The sequence below is a fragment of the Dermacentor variabilis genome, chromosome 3 (genome assembly GCF_050947875.1).
Source record: "Dermacentor variabilis isolate Ectoservices chromosome 3, ASM5094787v1, whole genome shotgun sequence".
Taxonomy (NCBI): domain Eukaryota; kingdom Metazoa; phylum Arthropoda; class Arachnida; order Ixodida; family Ixodidae; genus Dermacentor; species Dermacentor variabilis.
This window is the reverse complement of record NC_134570.1, coordinates 172,840,239-172,853,096: the sequence shown is the minus strand read 5'-3', so window position 1 is coordinate 172,853,096 and position 12,858 is coordinate 172,840,239. Positions and strand designations below refer to the sequence as shown.

Here is a 12,858-nt window from a genome sequence, read left to right as displayed (position 1 = left end):
TCTGTCTGTTGTCGACGAACCTTGCTGATCTGATTGCATACGCGACACGAATTGTGTTGTAGTTTCTGGAAGGCGCGCGGGCACCAGCGAATAGGCTGTAACGTTCGACGACTGCCGTATGCAAACCGACGCGCTTGACCCCCAGATGAGATTTTCTACGATTGCAGACATTGCTCGCCGCTATCGTTGCGATTGAGCCGGCACTATTTATTTACCGTCACTACTACGTGGCAATATTTCCAACACAGATTTTTTTCAGTTATACATTGCACGCCTAATTCTTACATAGTTGGCTGTGCAATAAGCTACCAAAAAATGAAATGGTGCAACAGTTTTTGATATATGGCATCGTCGTGCGGATGTTCGCAAAGCGATCTTGCAGACAGACGACGCGCGAGCGCTGATGTCGATATTTTGTACACTATTGTTACTTCAAAAATAAAAAAAAATGTTGCGACAGGTGTATATTCATTATTCAAACGTGTTTTTTATATCCAAAAGCACATACAGATCACTAACTTATTGTTTCAAGCTTATTTTACAGCAGGCTGTTTTAGGCCGGACTTTGACGGATGAAGACGGAATAGCCCAGCAACAGTGCGCCGCAGCCGAGGAGCGAGCTTCGGCGCAACGCTTCGGCGCGCGTCGGAGCTTGTCTCGAGTGGTTGCGCGCCCTTTGTCTCCAGCCGAAGCGAAGCGACGCGTTCGCTTGCCAGCGCGCGCCGAAGCTTTCGGCGCGTGCCAGTGGTTGGGGCATTAGAGCGCAGGCGGCGCAGGTTCCCTACATTTCTTTTTTTTTTTTTTCGTGTGTGTGTGTTCCGATTGTCGCGCTCGCGTTTGACTGCAAGGGAATCATGCCTGGCTGCTGCGCCTTCGGATGCAGCAACCGAACTGAGTCTGGAAAGACATTTTTCTAGATTCCGACCGGGAAAAATGACCGAGAGCGTCGTTCTGCGTGGGTACACAGAATCGGCCGAGAGAGCTTCAAGCCTACAAAAAACACCCGCGTGTGCGACGTACAAGTACACCTTGCTTGTGCTTTTCGGCACTGTTTTAGAAGATATTTAAGCGAAGTGCACGCGGTGTTAGCGATGCTACGAAAATAGGAGTTCATTGCGAAATCGTTCGCGTCTTGCACGCTTGACACGGGTACACGTGTACGCGTTTGTTGCTCAACACACGCGGCTATTCCGTGCTCGTGGCACGCGAAGGCACACTTGTCGCGCGAGAATTCCGCGTCCTCGCGCGAGAATTTCACGTCCTCACGTGCACCAGGTACTCGCATGATTTCTCCGCGTACGTGAGCGCGCTCTCGCCTCGAGTCACTCGACCAATATGGCACTTGTTTTTCGCAGATCGTGACGATCGCAGTCAATAAAAACATGGTCAATACCAGGCCCACGATACTTCCTTTTTTACACTTATCCTTTGCTCCTTTATACATACGCATTTCGGGCTTGAAACCAATGGCCAGGTGATATTCACAACACATGCTTCAAATTTTGAGCTTGTAAGCCGAGCACATGCAATGAAATGAAGTTAGCATACAGATTATGTTTTATCTTGAAATTCTACGGTGCATACCCAAATAATGTCGTTGATGCATAAAAGAAATGCAACACAACAGAACACTCAGTAGCTTTAGTTTCACTCTGTCACTATGCATGTTACATAAGCCGCTCTAAAAGCACAAGAATTGTATACATCGCCTATGTAACTTAGAAAAAAAAATGCTGCGTCACGAGCGGGCGTTTCTGCTTTTTTTTTTTTACGCAGGCAGCAAATCTTGGCAGTCTAAGAAAACAGTCATAAATAAGTTGAGAAGAGTAGCTGCTCATGGGAACGCACTAGACAGCCGCGTTCATAAATCGCAATGTAGCAAACTCTCGCTCATTAGCAGCACAGAAGTACATCATATACGTTGCTGTAATCACGCAAGTGGCTCGTATTGGCCTTCTACAAGGTTTAGTGCGCAAAATGGTCATCGAAGTTGGTTTTTACGCCCGCTGTGCACAGATCGTCTTACGATCATGGCCAAACACCGGTGCGCACACGGCAGTCGCAGTGTGTCGTGCGTATACGGCTGACGAAGTCGCCCGGCAGAATCGAGAACTCGCGGTATCCGTTTAGAAACTAAATTAAATGTATCCGATTTAGCTTGTGAAATTATACAATGAACGTACGTGCCTGTGACACTGTCAGGTGTTAGTTTCCTCCTGCCTGGAAACATTCAATAGAAGCCGACGGCGGTCCACGATGTTCATGCCCAAAAGCACAAGCTTGCCTCATTCCGGCTCGAAGTGACGAAATGTTTCCTTCGTAGCTCGCTCCACGGAAGGGAGAAAAAAACGCGTGCATAAGCTCCCGATAGCAGCGCTAAGCTGCTGCCCACAATCGTAGCACAGTTCCAGCAGTAAATACGATCGGCGTGCAAAACAACCACCGGGTGCATTACTTCACACAAAATAATATTTTATTTTCGTTCTTAGCAACCATTATCTCCGGGCACAAAATATTTGTGATTCAGTAAACACTACCCGCCGTGGTTGCTCAGTGGCTATGGTGTTGGGCTGCTGAGCACGAGGTCGCGGGATCGAATCCCGGCCACGGCGGCCGCATTTCGATGGGGGCGAAATGCGAAAACACCCGTGTGCTTAGATTTAGGTGCACGTTAAAGAACCCCAGGTGGTCAAAATTTCCGGAGTCCTCCACTACGGCGTGCCTCATAATCAGAAAGTGGTTTTGGCACGTAAAACCCCAAATATTATTATCAGTAAACACTCAACCCGATGTGTCACCGAATATTAAGCTCTTCCAACACGGCGGCCTTCCCGCGACGCATTCGGCTTGGAAGGTGTATGGCGGTGGCCGCTCAATGTTGCCAGTCAAATCCCGACCTTTGCGGTACTCTGAAATTTTTTCCAGTGACTCTATCAGTGGACTCTAGCCAGATTGTCTCTCTCGCGCCCTCTAATACTCGCGCCTGCGCACGGAAGACTGGCGATCCCTCAAATGAACGTCTCGTCGCAGACTTCTACCGCGCGTTGTGCACTGGGGAGAGGGCGGTATGTAGTACGCTTCCTCCCCGCCAGTGCTGAGCGCGGTCGCGCGACTCTTATATTGAAAGCGCTCTGCGATGAGTAGAGTCAGTCAGCCGTGCAGTCACGCGGGCCCTCCCTTGAGAGCGATCTGGGATGAGTACAGAGTCTAGGTAGGCCGAGGGTCATAACTTCGTGTGCGCTATGTTCTTGCCGCTTAGTTCGTGTTGAAGCGAGAGGCAGCACGAAGGTCAATTCGCTCGCTGCTACTGCCGCTCTTCCTCGGGACAGCGTTTTGACAACGAGAGCCCGGAATCATTGAGGGAAATGTGTTCATGTTTGTCTGTGATCGCGTGACACTATGCTTGTTTATTTAGTTAGTAAGCGAGCGCTGGCAAGATTATTCCGCCGATAAAACTAGTATCCTTACTTCGTACAGTTGTCTGCTAATTTGCTGTCGCAGTCGATGTTTCGCCTTTTGGACGAAACTGCGTCTTTATGTATTTTTCTTAATTGCATACTTAGTCAAAATCGATTAGCCGAATACACAAGCATTAAATTCAACGAAAATGTTTCAATTAGAAAGTTGTAGAGCGCTTCAGCAAACAACTAATTCAGTAGCTTCTAAATTCATACCTGTTACGTAATATTTTTTTCTGCATCTTGAAAAAGCCCGCAAATTTATGAAAACGAAGAAAGCACGGTACATGCGCCCTTTTCTGCGTGTATAAGCATATATTATACAAATTAACTGTTCGTTTGATTGAAATGCAGATACAACCTTGGCCATCGATACCTTTAGAAATGTAAAGTGTTAGCTTTGGCTGTCAGCGGCACTGGCTATTGCTCCCGTGGGCCAATGTTGTACACATACAAAAGAACCTAAGGAAATGTACAGCAGGATGGCTGCCTTAGCTTAATTGGAGCAGCAGGGCACGCGCAATGTGGAAGAATGCGGGTTCGATTCGCACCTGCGGCCAGTGGTGTAACAACATTTTGAGTGGGGGGCGCGCTATATATATATATATATATATATATATATATATATATATATATATATATATATATATATATATATATATATATATATATATATATATGCGTGGACCCTGGCCTAGCTGGCAAGTTAGCATTGTAATGCATACCGCCTGGGATCGCTCTGCCGTTGCTATCCTGTCGGCACTGATGCAACGACAACGGAATCTGTACTACTGTAAACCTATATATAATTTTCCCTTTGACTTCTGCCGTACATGTTCGTATGCTTTGCCACAAAGCTTTACACAGACGATTCCTGCCAAGGGGAGCGCAGCGAGGAAGCGCGCAGGGCGGATGGGTGGTTTAGCTAGATGGCCGCACGTTCTTTTATTTCGTATGTGAATGAAGCGTTGATTTATTCTAAAATATTCATTGGAGGTTATACAGATGTCGATGTTCATGACTGGGCGGAGCATAGTCACAGCGAGCCCAGGTGGCACGTACTGTGAAGATCACCTCCCTCCATAGGGATTACTCGATTTTTGACAAAGTTATCTTTGTCAATGACAGACCTGCTTATCAATCACACATTATGAACCATTACAGTCTAACGACGTCAAAATTTTCTGAAGTGTGTCGCTGAAGGGAGTAAAGAAAGGTCACTAATATTATCGCTAGACTTGTCAAGTAGATTTTAGGTGCTTTGGAACACCCTAATGTAAGCTAATGCAATGCAAGTAGTTTACCTAGACGTTTCATTTTTGTCTAATGGCCGTGCAGGTGAACAAAGTCAGTGAACTTATCAGCAGGGTGTAGAGGGTTTCACCTTTACTAATGTATTTAATATAGTGAGGGCGCATATTCGTAGTTTCGAATGTGAATAGTTGATGTGTAATATTGTAATCGTATTTGAAAATGATCTATTCGGTATTTTCGAACATCGAAACTAATCAAATATTTTGCAGCAACTGACTGTTAGAGTCGGGTTACTATTCACCTGCGGAACAACAAAAAAAATATCGAAAATTACCACAGGTAAAAGTACGACAAAGTCTTTGAAGCAATACAGAAACAAAATCGCCAATGCGAGCTTTGTTTTCTATTTATGGTGGAATGCGGCGCTGGTTAACATATTCAGGTTAGAACTTGTACACATACATAAATATCGTATCGGGGGGGGGGGGTATCTTGATCGCTGTTAATGAAGAGTTTCCTTCCTCAAGTGTCCCAGTCATGTCAGCTCTAGAAGTGGTGTGCGTGCGTATTACCATTGACATTAGGGATTGCATTTTTTGCGTGTGTTACAGACCCCCAACTGCACCCCGCTCTTTCTGTGATGAACTTCATGACGTCTTAAATAATATAGTTACGCGATACCCCACGTTGCCTTTTTTTCTGTTAGGAGATTTCAACCTTCCAAACATATCATGGCACAGTGGTACCGCCACTATCACAAAAAATTCTTCGGAATGCGCACAGTTTCTTGGTGTTTGTTCGGATTTCAACCTCGCACAACTTGTTGATGAACCTATCCGTACTACTGCAGTTTCCGCTAATATCCTTGATCTCATTTTTACTACTACACCTGATCTGGTTTCCAAACTTACATATATCCCTGGTTTAAGTGACCACTTGATTATTCATTTCACTTTGCGTGCGCATGTTTCTAGTAAAAAGAGCTTTAATGTTGTTCGCGATTACAAGCACGCCGATACGGCTTCTATCACGGCAGAAATGGAATCATTCACAGCCGCTTACATCCCCGGTTTTGACGAACGCTCAGTTGAGGATAACCGGCAACTTTTCAAAAATAAACTACTATCTTTAATTGACAGTTATATACCTCAACGAAAGATACCCTCAAACACTAGATCACCATGGTTCAACAACTCTCTTAAACGCCTGCGCAACAAAAAGAAACGGTTATTCCGCCGGGCTAAGCAATCAAATCTCCCCGCTCATTGGTCAACGTACCGTCAAGTGGAAACTGAGTACATCCAAATGTCTAGTAACGCTAAAACTACCTTCTTGAATGTTACACTGCCCTCGTTTCTTCAAACGAGTCCGCGCAAGTTTTGGAGTGTTGTTAATGGCACTAAAACAAACATTGTACTCTTAACTTACCCTGATGGCACCAGTGTTCCACCTAATCAATATTGCAGCGTTTTGAATGAGGCGTTTGTCTCTTTCCTTAATGCCAATATCATCGTCGATTTACCGAGTGCACCAAGTTCAAACTTCCCTGTGATGGATCCCATAATAATTGACTGGGTTGGTATTAGCCGGCTAATCAATAATCTGCAGATTTCGTCTGCCAGTGGGCCTGATAGTATTAATTCAAAAATATTGAAATGCACTGAGGTGTTTTCATCTGTTATTCTTTCTAAAATTTTTGCGCAGTCGTTGCAGTATTCTTCGCTCCCGCGTGACTGGAAGAAAGGAAAGGTGGTTCCAGTCCCAAAACCAGGCAATGCGCATGCTCCCGAAAATTACCGTCCCATTTCATTGACAAGCACCTCATGCAAACTTTTGGAACACATCATTTACTCTCATCTTGTTGAATTTTTGGAAACCAATTCATTCTTTCATTCCTGTCAACATGGCTTCAGAAAAATGTACTCGTGCGAAACCCAACTAGCTTGCTTTACTAATGATCTTTTTGCTGCATCTGACAATAACCTTGACGTTGACTGTATTTTCTTGGACTATGCTAAGGCCTTTGATACCGTAACACACGATCTACTAAACCTTAAACTCGATCAGTTTAACATTGATCCTTTAGTATTAGCCTGGATTAAGGACTTCCTTTCCAATCGAACTCAGTACGTAACTGCCAATAACGCTTCCTCTGCTTTTTCATCAGTTACATCAGGGGTCCCGCAGGGATCCGTCCTCGGGCCTCTGCTCTTTCTAATTTATATTAACGATCTCCCTGATTGCGTGAAATCGTCTTCAATTAACCTATTTGCTGATGACTGCGTAATATATCATAGGATTAGTGACCCCGCCGATTCCACTAAACTACAAGAAGACCTTAACAATTTATCTAAATGGTGCAATGCGTGGAACATGAAACTAAACGTAAATAAATGTAAATATATGCGCATATCACGCCGCTCTAACAATACTGACACACGCATGTATTTTCTGAATAGCGCTCCTCTCAGTCAAATTAATTTTTACAAGTATCTCGGCCTTTACATCACTCACGATCTATCATGGCACAAGCATGTTGAATTTATAACTTCTAACGCTAATCGCACGCTAGGCTACCTACGCAGAAACTTTTACGCCGTTCCTGCATCTTTAAAATTGACGCTTTACAAAACACTCGTTCGATCAAAATTAAGAGTATGCCTCGGCCATCTGGGATCCCCCTCAAGAATCACTAACCCTCTCCCTCGAAGCCATTCAGAACCGCGCGTGCCGCTTTATACTATCTAATTACTCTCGTCATGCTAGCGTAACACTCATGAAGCAAACCCTTAACATACCGGAACTTTCAGTACGTCGTGCATACAGTCGCCTCTGCCTTTTCCACAAGATTTACCACAACCCGGTATTAAAAGTAAAACTTCTTACTCGTCCTTCCTACTTTTCCTCCCGCAGCGATCACCTTCATAAAGTTTTCGTGCCATCTTGTCGCACGAACGCGTACTATTACTCTTTTTTACCTCGCACCTGCAATGACTGGAACCACCTCCCCGCATCGGTCGCTACTATTATAGACTCATCGGGGTTCAAGACTGCTGTTTTCCATGCCATCTAAAAAAAATGTTTTATTCATTCATCTGCATTTTTTTTTCTATGTATATGTACCACTCCTTTCTGTAGCGCCTACGGGCCTTGAAAGTATTTAAAATAAAGAAATAAATACATAAATAAATAAATAAATAAATACTCAAGAATGTGAACGTGGGACCAGCCGTCGGCCCCGCATAATTCGTAGTGCAACGCGAGCGTAATGCGGATGTTGTGTTGATTTTCCCTTCATTTTGTTCTAGCTTGAAATTTTTGAAGTTAAATAAAAAACTACAAATAATTTCCTTTATGCATACCTTTTCTTCATTACTTGTTCGTTTCACATGGCTGGGACAAATAAAAATGTGCGCGCGTTCTTACAAAAATGGCGCCCTTACAAAATCGGGCCCCTCGGTTACCCTTCTTTTCGTCCAATATATGACAACCGGTTATCTTTGCTTCTGGTTTGACAATTAGTCTTTCTTGCAGTCTAGTGTCTACGGCACACTTATAGTTAATTAGCTTTTTGTTTTCCTTTTCCGTTACTTCTGATGTTTTTTCAACAACTATTTATTTACCATTTTTGAGCAGGTAGTCATGCAGCAGCCTGTCATTCTTGGAAAGCTTGCTTGCCGCCAGGCTCTAAAGGCGCCGTTGCTATTCGCGAAGTCATTTTATGACAGTTGTAGTGACCATGCGTTTAAAACGATCCTAGTTGTCCGCTATAAGTGAATGCCTAATCAGTAATAGTGTGTTACCTGATTACAGCGAAATTAATATTCCTTCTGTAAATATGCGTGTATGCGTTTGTCTTTTCCATATCAGATTCGATAATCGATACTTATAATTCGTATTCGATTGGTTTTCGAATAAGTCTATATTCGCCCACCTCAAGTGTTTACATAACGAATTACGACAGTTTAAGTCTTTTCGTTATGATACTTTCAGACTGGAAGGTTAGAAATACATCGCGATTAAATAGAACACATTAAGTAACGTAGTTTTCCTAGCATGGAAAGCGCTTAGTCTACACTATCTCTAGATTTCTTGTGCTTCTCGACGTTTGCGGTATGACCAACTTCTGTGGAAGGCGCTTGGCCGCATGTTTTTAACACGACGATCACAGTTACTCAAGCTTTAAATAACTGAAATACTACATATTCACCTTTGATCTACCTGACAACCGTCGTGGAGTAGTGATTAGCTCGAAAACGGTGAAAAGCGGTGAAAAGCGGAAGCGGTTTTTTCAGACGCGGGTGAACGAGCTCAGCCGTTCCGATACTTACGCATTTGTTTTACGCATTGGATACGTCGTATTCATCTGCTGTGTTCTAAATCTGAACAAAAAATTTATTTCATTTGGATTTGGTAAATTAGCTGTCTGATACGCTTGCTCACGCCTACCAATCGAATGGATTTAATGACACCACTGAACCCGCAGCATTTAAATGCATTGAAATAGGCTTTGTAAGTAATGAAGAAACATCGATTTTGTGACCACAATGTGAAGGTTATGACGACCACTGTGCTGCGAAGCACAATCAGACTGTGAAGACTACCAATGTGAAGGCAACCACAGCTTAACCGTAGTCGCGGACCGCACGCGTCGTACAGCGAATTTCGGCGGCTTACATGTAGTTTCTGAATAATAAATTATGTTTCATAAGGTCGTTTTTGAAGCAACGTTTGTAGCTTCTACGTCGTTTAAATATCGCCCATTGTTCATTCAAGTCGCTACAAAAAGTACTGATTGATAAATAGAAAAGTGTTTTCGTAAACAGACAAGAAAGACGCTATAACCGAAGCTACAATATCGCTGAAGTGGCAACACTGGTGAAGTACCGGTAAATTATAAAAAAGATTAGCTGATTGTGTTTTCAAAAATGGTTAGTTTAGATAGCTCCAAGAAATACTGGATGATGCAAGGGATGGTAGGTTAATCTTGTTTTGGACTACCCGTTTTGCAAGACGCGTAACACAGGCAGCTCGCAGCGCGAAGTACCGTAACACTTCTGCTTAGTGCGCCCGGCCGAGCGTCGTCTGCTACAGCACCTGGCGGAGAGGCCCGGATGACAATCCTAGCCACCCAAGCGGAGGATACGTTATAACAAAAAATGTAGTTGTGTGGGTGCAATTCTGAGAAGAAACTTGACATCACCTGTCTGTTGTTTGTTGGATTTTCCAGTGTGCAGCCGACAGTGCCCGCTTTCAAAAGTGTGTATATCAGTATAGTCAGGCGGGGGGGGGGGGGGGCAGAGCAAGTGGCCTTGCTTGCCCTTTCATCTTTTGATTCTAGAGGGGGAAGAAGCATGCCCCGCAGCCCCAGTAGATAGGCCTATGACTAGGATGGTGTCACGCGCGCACAGGCAAATATAAACATATCTCGCTCGATGACCACGAGCTCTCGCTGTCACAAAGCTGACGTGATATAGGACGCCGGCGGCGAGAAGCGAACGTTTCGCGCTGGCTCTCGTTTCACGGTGAGACATACTTCTACGGCCAAATGCAAGCAGTCCTGAAAGTACCGGGAACCTCAGTTGCGCTATTGACGTTTCCAGTATCACAGACCAAGTAGCCCGAATCAATTCCTTGATCAAATCTTGGAATATTTCTGCAGATGTCTAGAGGCCAAGAAATTCACCAGCTGGAACCGAGTACACTATGTGAGCTATATACGTACCGGTGATGGGTGTCCTTAAGCCAATGTGGCCGAGACTCCGCGTGCAGCTGGCTGAGAGGCCAGACATTCATTAAGAGGGCTTCTGTAAAACGGCTTGCTGTAGACTCGAGTGATCTTGGTCGAAACTCCAGGCGCCGTGTTTCTGGCTTTCAAAAGCGTTTGTGTGTGTGTGTGTGGGGGGGGGTTCAAATGGTCTACTTTGACCCCCATTTATGAGAGTGGGGGAGCAGGCGCCCCGCCTCTCCAGTTGATACGCCTATGCCTGCGGCAAGTTTGTCTTCTACGCTTTCGTTTCCTTTTGCCTCATTCTGCTTGTCAAGCGAGCGTAGCGTGTAACAGCCCCTACGTGAAAGACATGCGTGCTCACTAGTTTTCGAGCAGCACCCTGGCGACGTAGTAACCGAACACGGCGCAGGAGGCGGCCACTGCGGGGAGCACCACGCACTGCCACTGGGCCGAGCTGAGGCGGCGAGTGTGGGGCACCCTGCGTGCGTAGACCCAGCAACGAAAGGCTCTGCTTTAGCGTCAGTCGGCGACACGTAGTTCTGCCAAGTCAAACGTCATTTAATCGACGGGATAAAGTGGTCTCGTGCAAACGAAGGAAACCACAGCTGGTCGGTCAGAGCAGTGGGTGCGAGCAGAGTGGGTGCGAATATTAAAAAAAAAAAATTTGCGTGTTTCAAGTTAGCATAGACTATAAGGTTGAACGATCGTATTAGGCGCAACATGTAGTACATATAAACTATTTTATTCAACGTCCAACTAGTCGTACCACAGGAAGCACCAAACAAGTTCCTAGATTTATCAAGGTCCAGCATCAAAGTCATCAAAGATCAGGGTCCTAGACATCGGTGTCCTACAGTGACAGCAGCCACTATTGCGACGCATCATCTGACGGACTAGACGATTTTAACACACGTGCGCTTCCCACTTCAGAGAAGCTCCGTTTGTGAAGATTTCCCAAACGCACGGATAAGAGAAACGAATGTGCTTCCGTTATCCGCGCGTTTGTGTTTCTTGATTGGGCTTTTATTGTGATCCACTAAGACAACTTTTTTTGGAACATGTAAGAGCACTACCCGGTGGGCCGTTCAATATGGTTGTGCGGAAGTGGCAGAGCGCCCGTGTCGCATTCGTGTGGTTCTTAGTTTGAAACCCAACTAACGATTTTTTTCGTTCACGTTACCCATGCGTTCGAACGTTATGTTACAGGGAGCGCCGGAATTATAGCTTGCACAGTACAATATAAAAATGTTTTCGATATAGAGACGACCAATTTAGTGAAATTTTCTTTGACTCTACTATGTAATTAAATGGGTCAACAAATATGCTAGTCTCACCAATAGCTGTTAGAGGTTGGAGGGTTAGAGGTCGGTCGACAATATGCAACAACAGAAAATGATCCGCTGAAACCTCTGACCGAACATGAAACAGAATTGGGACATAGTTGTTACATTAGTCCAGACTGGGTTCCCGCGAATGGAAGTTCGATTCTGCGGCTGGAACAAAAGCTTCAAGTGGCAGGGGTGTCTTGGAACCCAAGGGTTTCCACTGCAAGCTATTCAGAACATTGCACCTTGCGACAGTACATAAAGGTATACTCGCACTAGCTTATAAAATATATTTCAGCGCACTCTTGAAAACCTAAACGTACATATTTCGTTCAGTCACATTGTAGCCGCTGGCAAAACATTCTTTTTTACTTGCTGACAGTGGTCGTTTTGCACCCACCGTCGATCGTAGTCGATCATGAGGCGGTACTCCGGGCTACCAGTGAACGTCGTCATGGAGACGAGAGAATGCACCAGTAGCGTGCTGTACAGCAGGTAGCCCTCCAACTTGGTGTAACGCCTGCATGACGAAAACAGCGCAATCACACACGCTGTACGTGAAAACGCCGAGAAATGAACTTTGAATTAGCGCGCGTTGTGTGATCGCAGGATGAGTTGACTTAATGGTGCACGAGGAGTGTGCAACGCTGGACATTTAACGCAAATGCACTGACGGGACTTTAATTTTGCGACAGGGATGTGCCTCTCCGCTGACGCATTGGTTCCTCTTTTCATGAAATGAGAAGTCGTGAATAAACAATGAGGAGTCACTCTCACGAGGGTTCCGACCCCTTAACGATACGACTGCAAACTACGGCAAAACACGTTCAGGATAACGATAGGCTCTGCAGATAAACCTCCGTCGCACAAGAGCCATAGTTAATTATTAAACCACAATATTCAGTTCTAGGACAGCTAGCGAAAAATGTCAACGATAAAAGGCCTGCCGTTAGTACTTTTGCATACTAGTTGCTATTCGGGCATTCGCGGCATGCTGACACAGCCGAAACCCAGCAAAGGTGGTGACAGTATCAATAAATCGACAATTGGACACCATTAAAGAGGTCTATTAGGTGACCAAGAGAAGTAG

The 12,858-nt window shown here is 44.9% G+C and overlaps 1 protein-coding gene across 1 annotated transcript in view; it reads right to left on the bottom strand.

Moving 5' to 3' along the window:
• Positions 1-12,858, bottom strand: part of LOC142574327 (uncharacterized) — a 98,502-nt gene that overhangs the window by 43,805 nt on the left and 41,839 nt on the right. Inside the window, exons 6-7 of the mRNA XM_075683439.1 lie at positions 12,169-12,288; positions 10,805-10,921 (exon numbers count right to left, since the gene is read on the bottom strand). Of these exons, the coding sequence (XP_075539554.1) occupies positions 10,805-10,921; positions 12,169-12,288 (237 nt within the window). The remainder of the gene's footprint in view (positions 1-10,804; positions 10,922-12,168; positions 12,289-12,858) is intronic.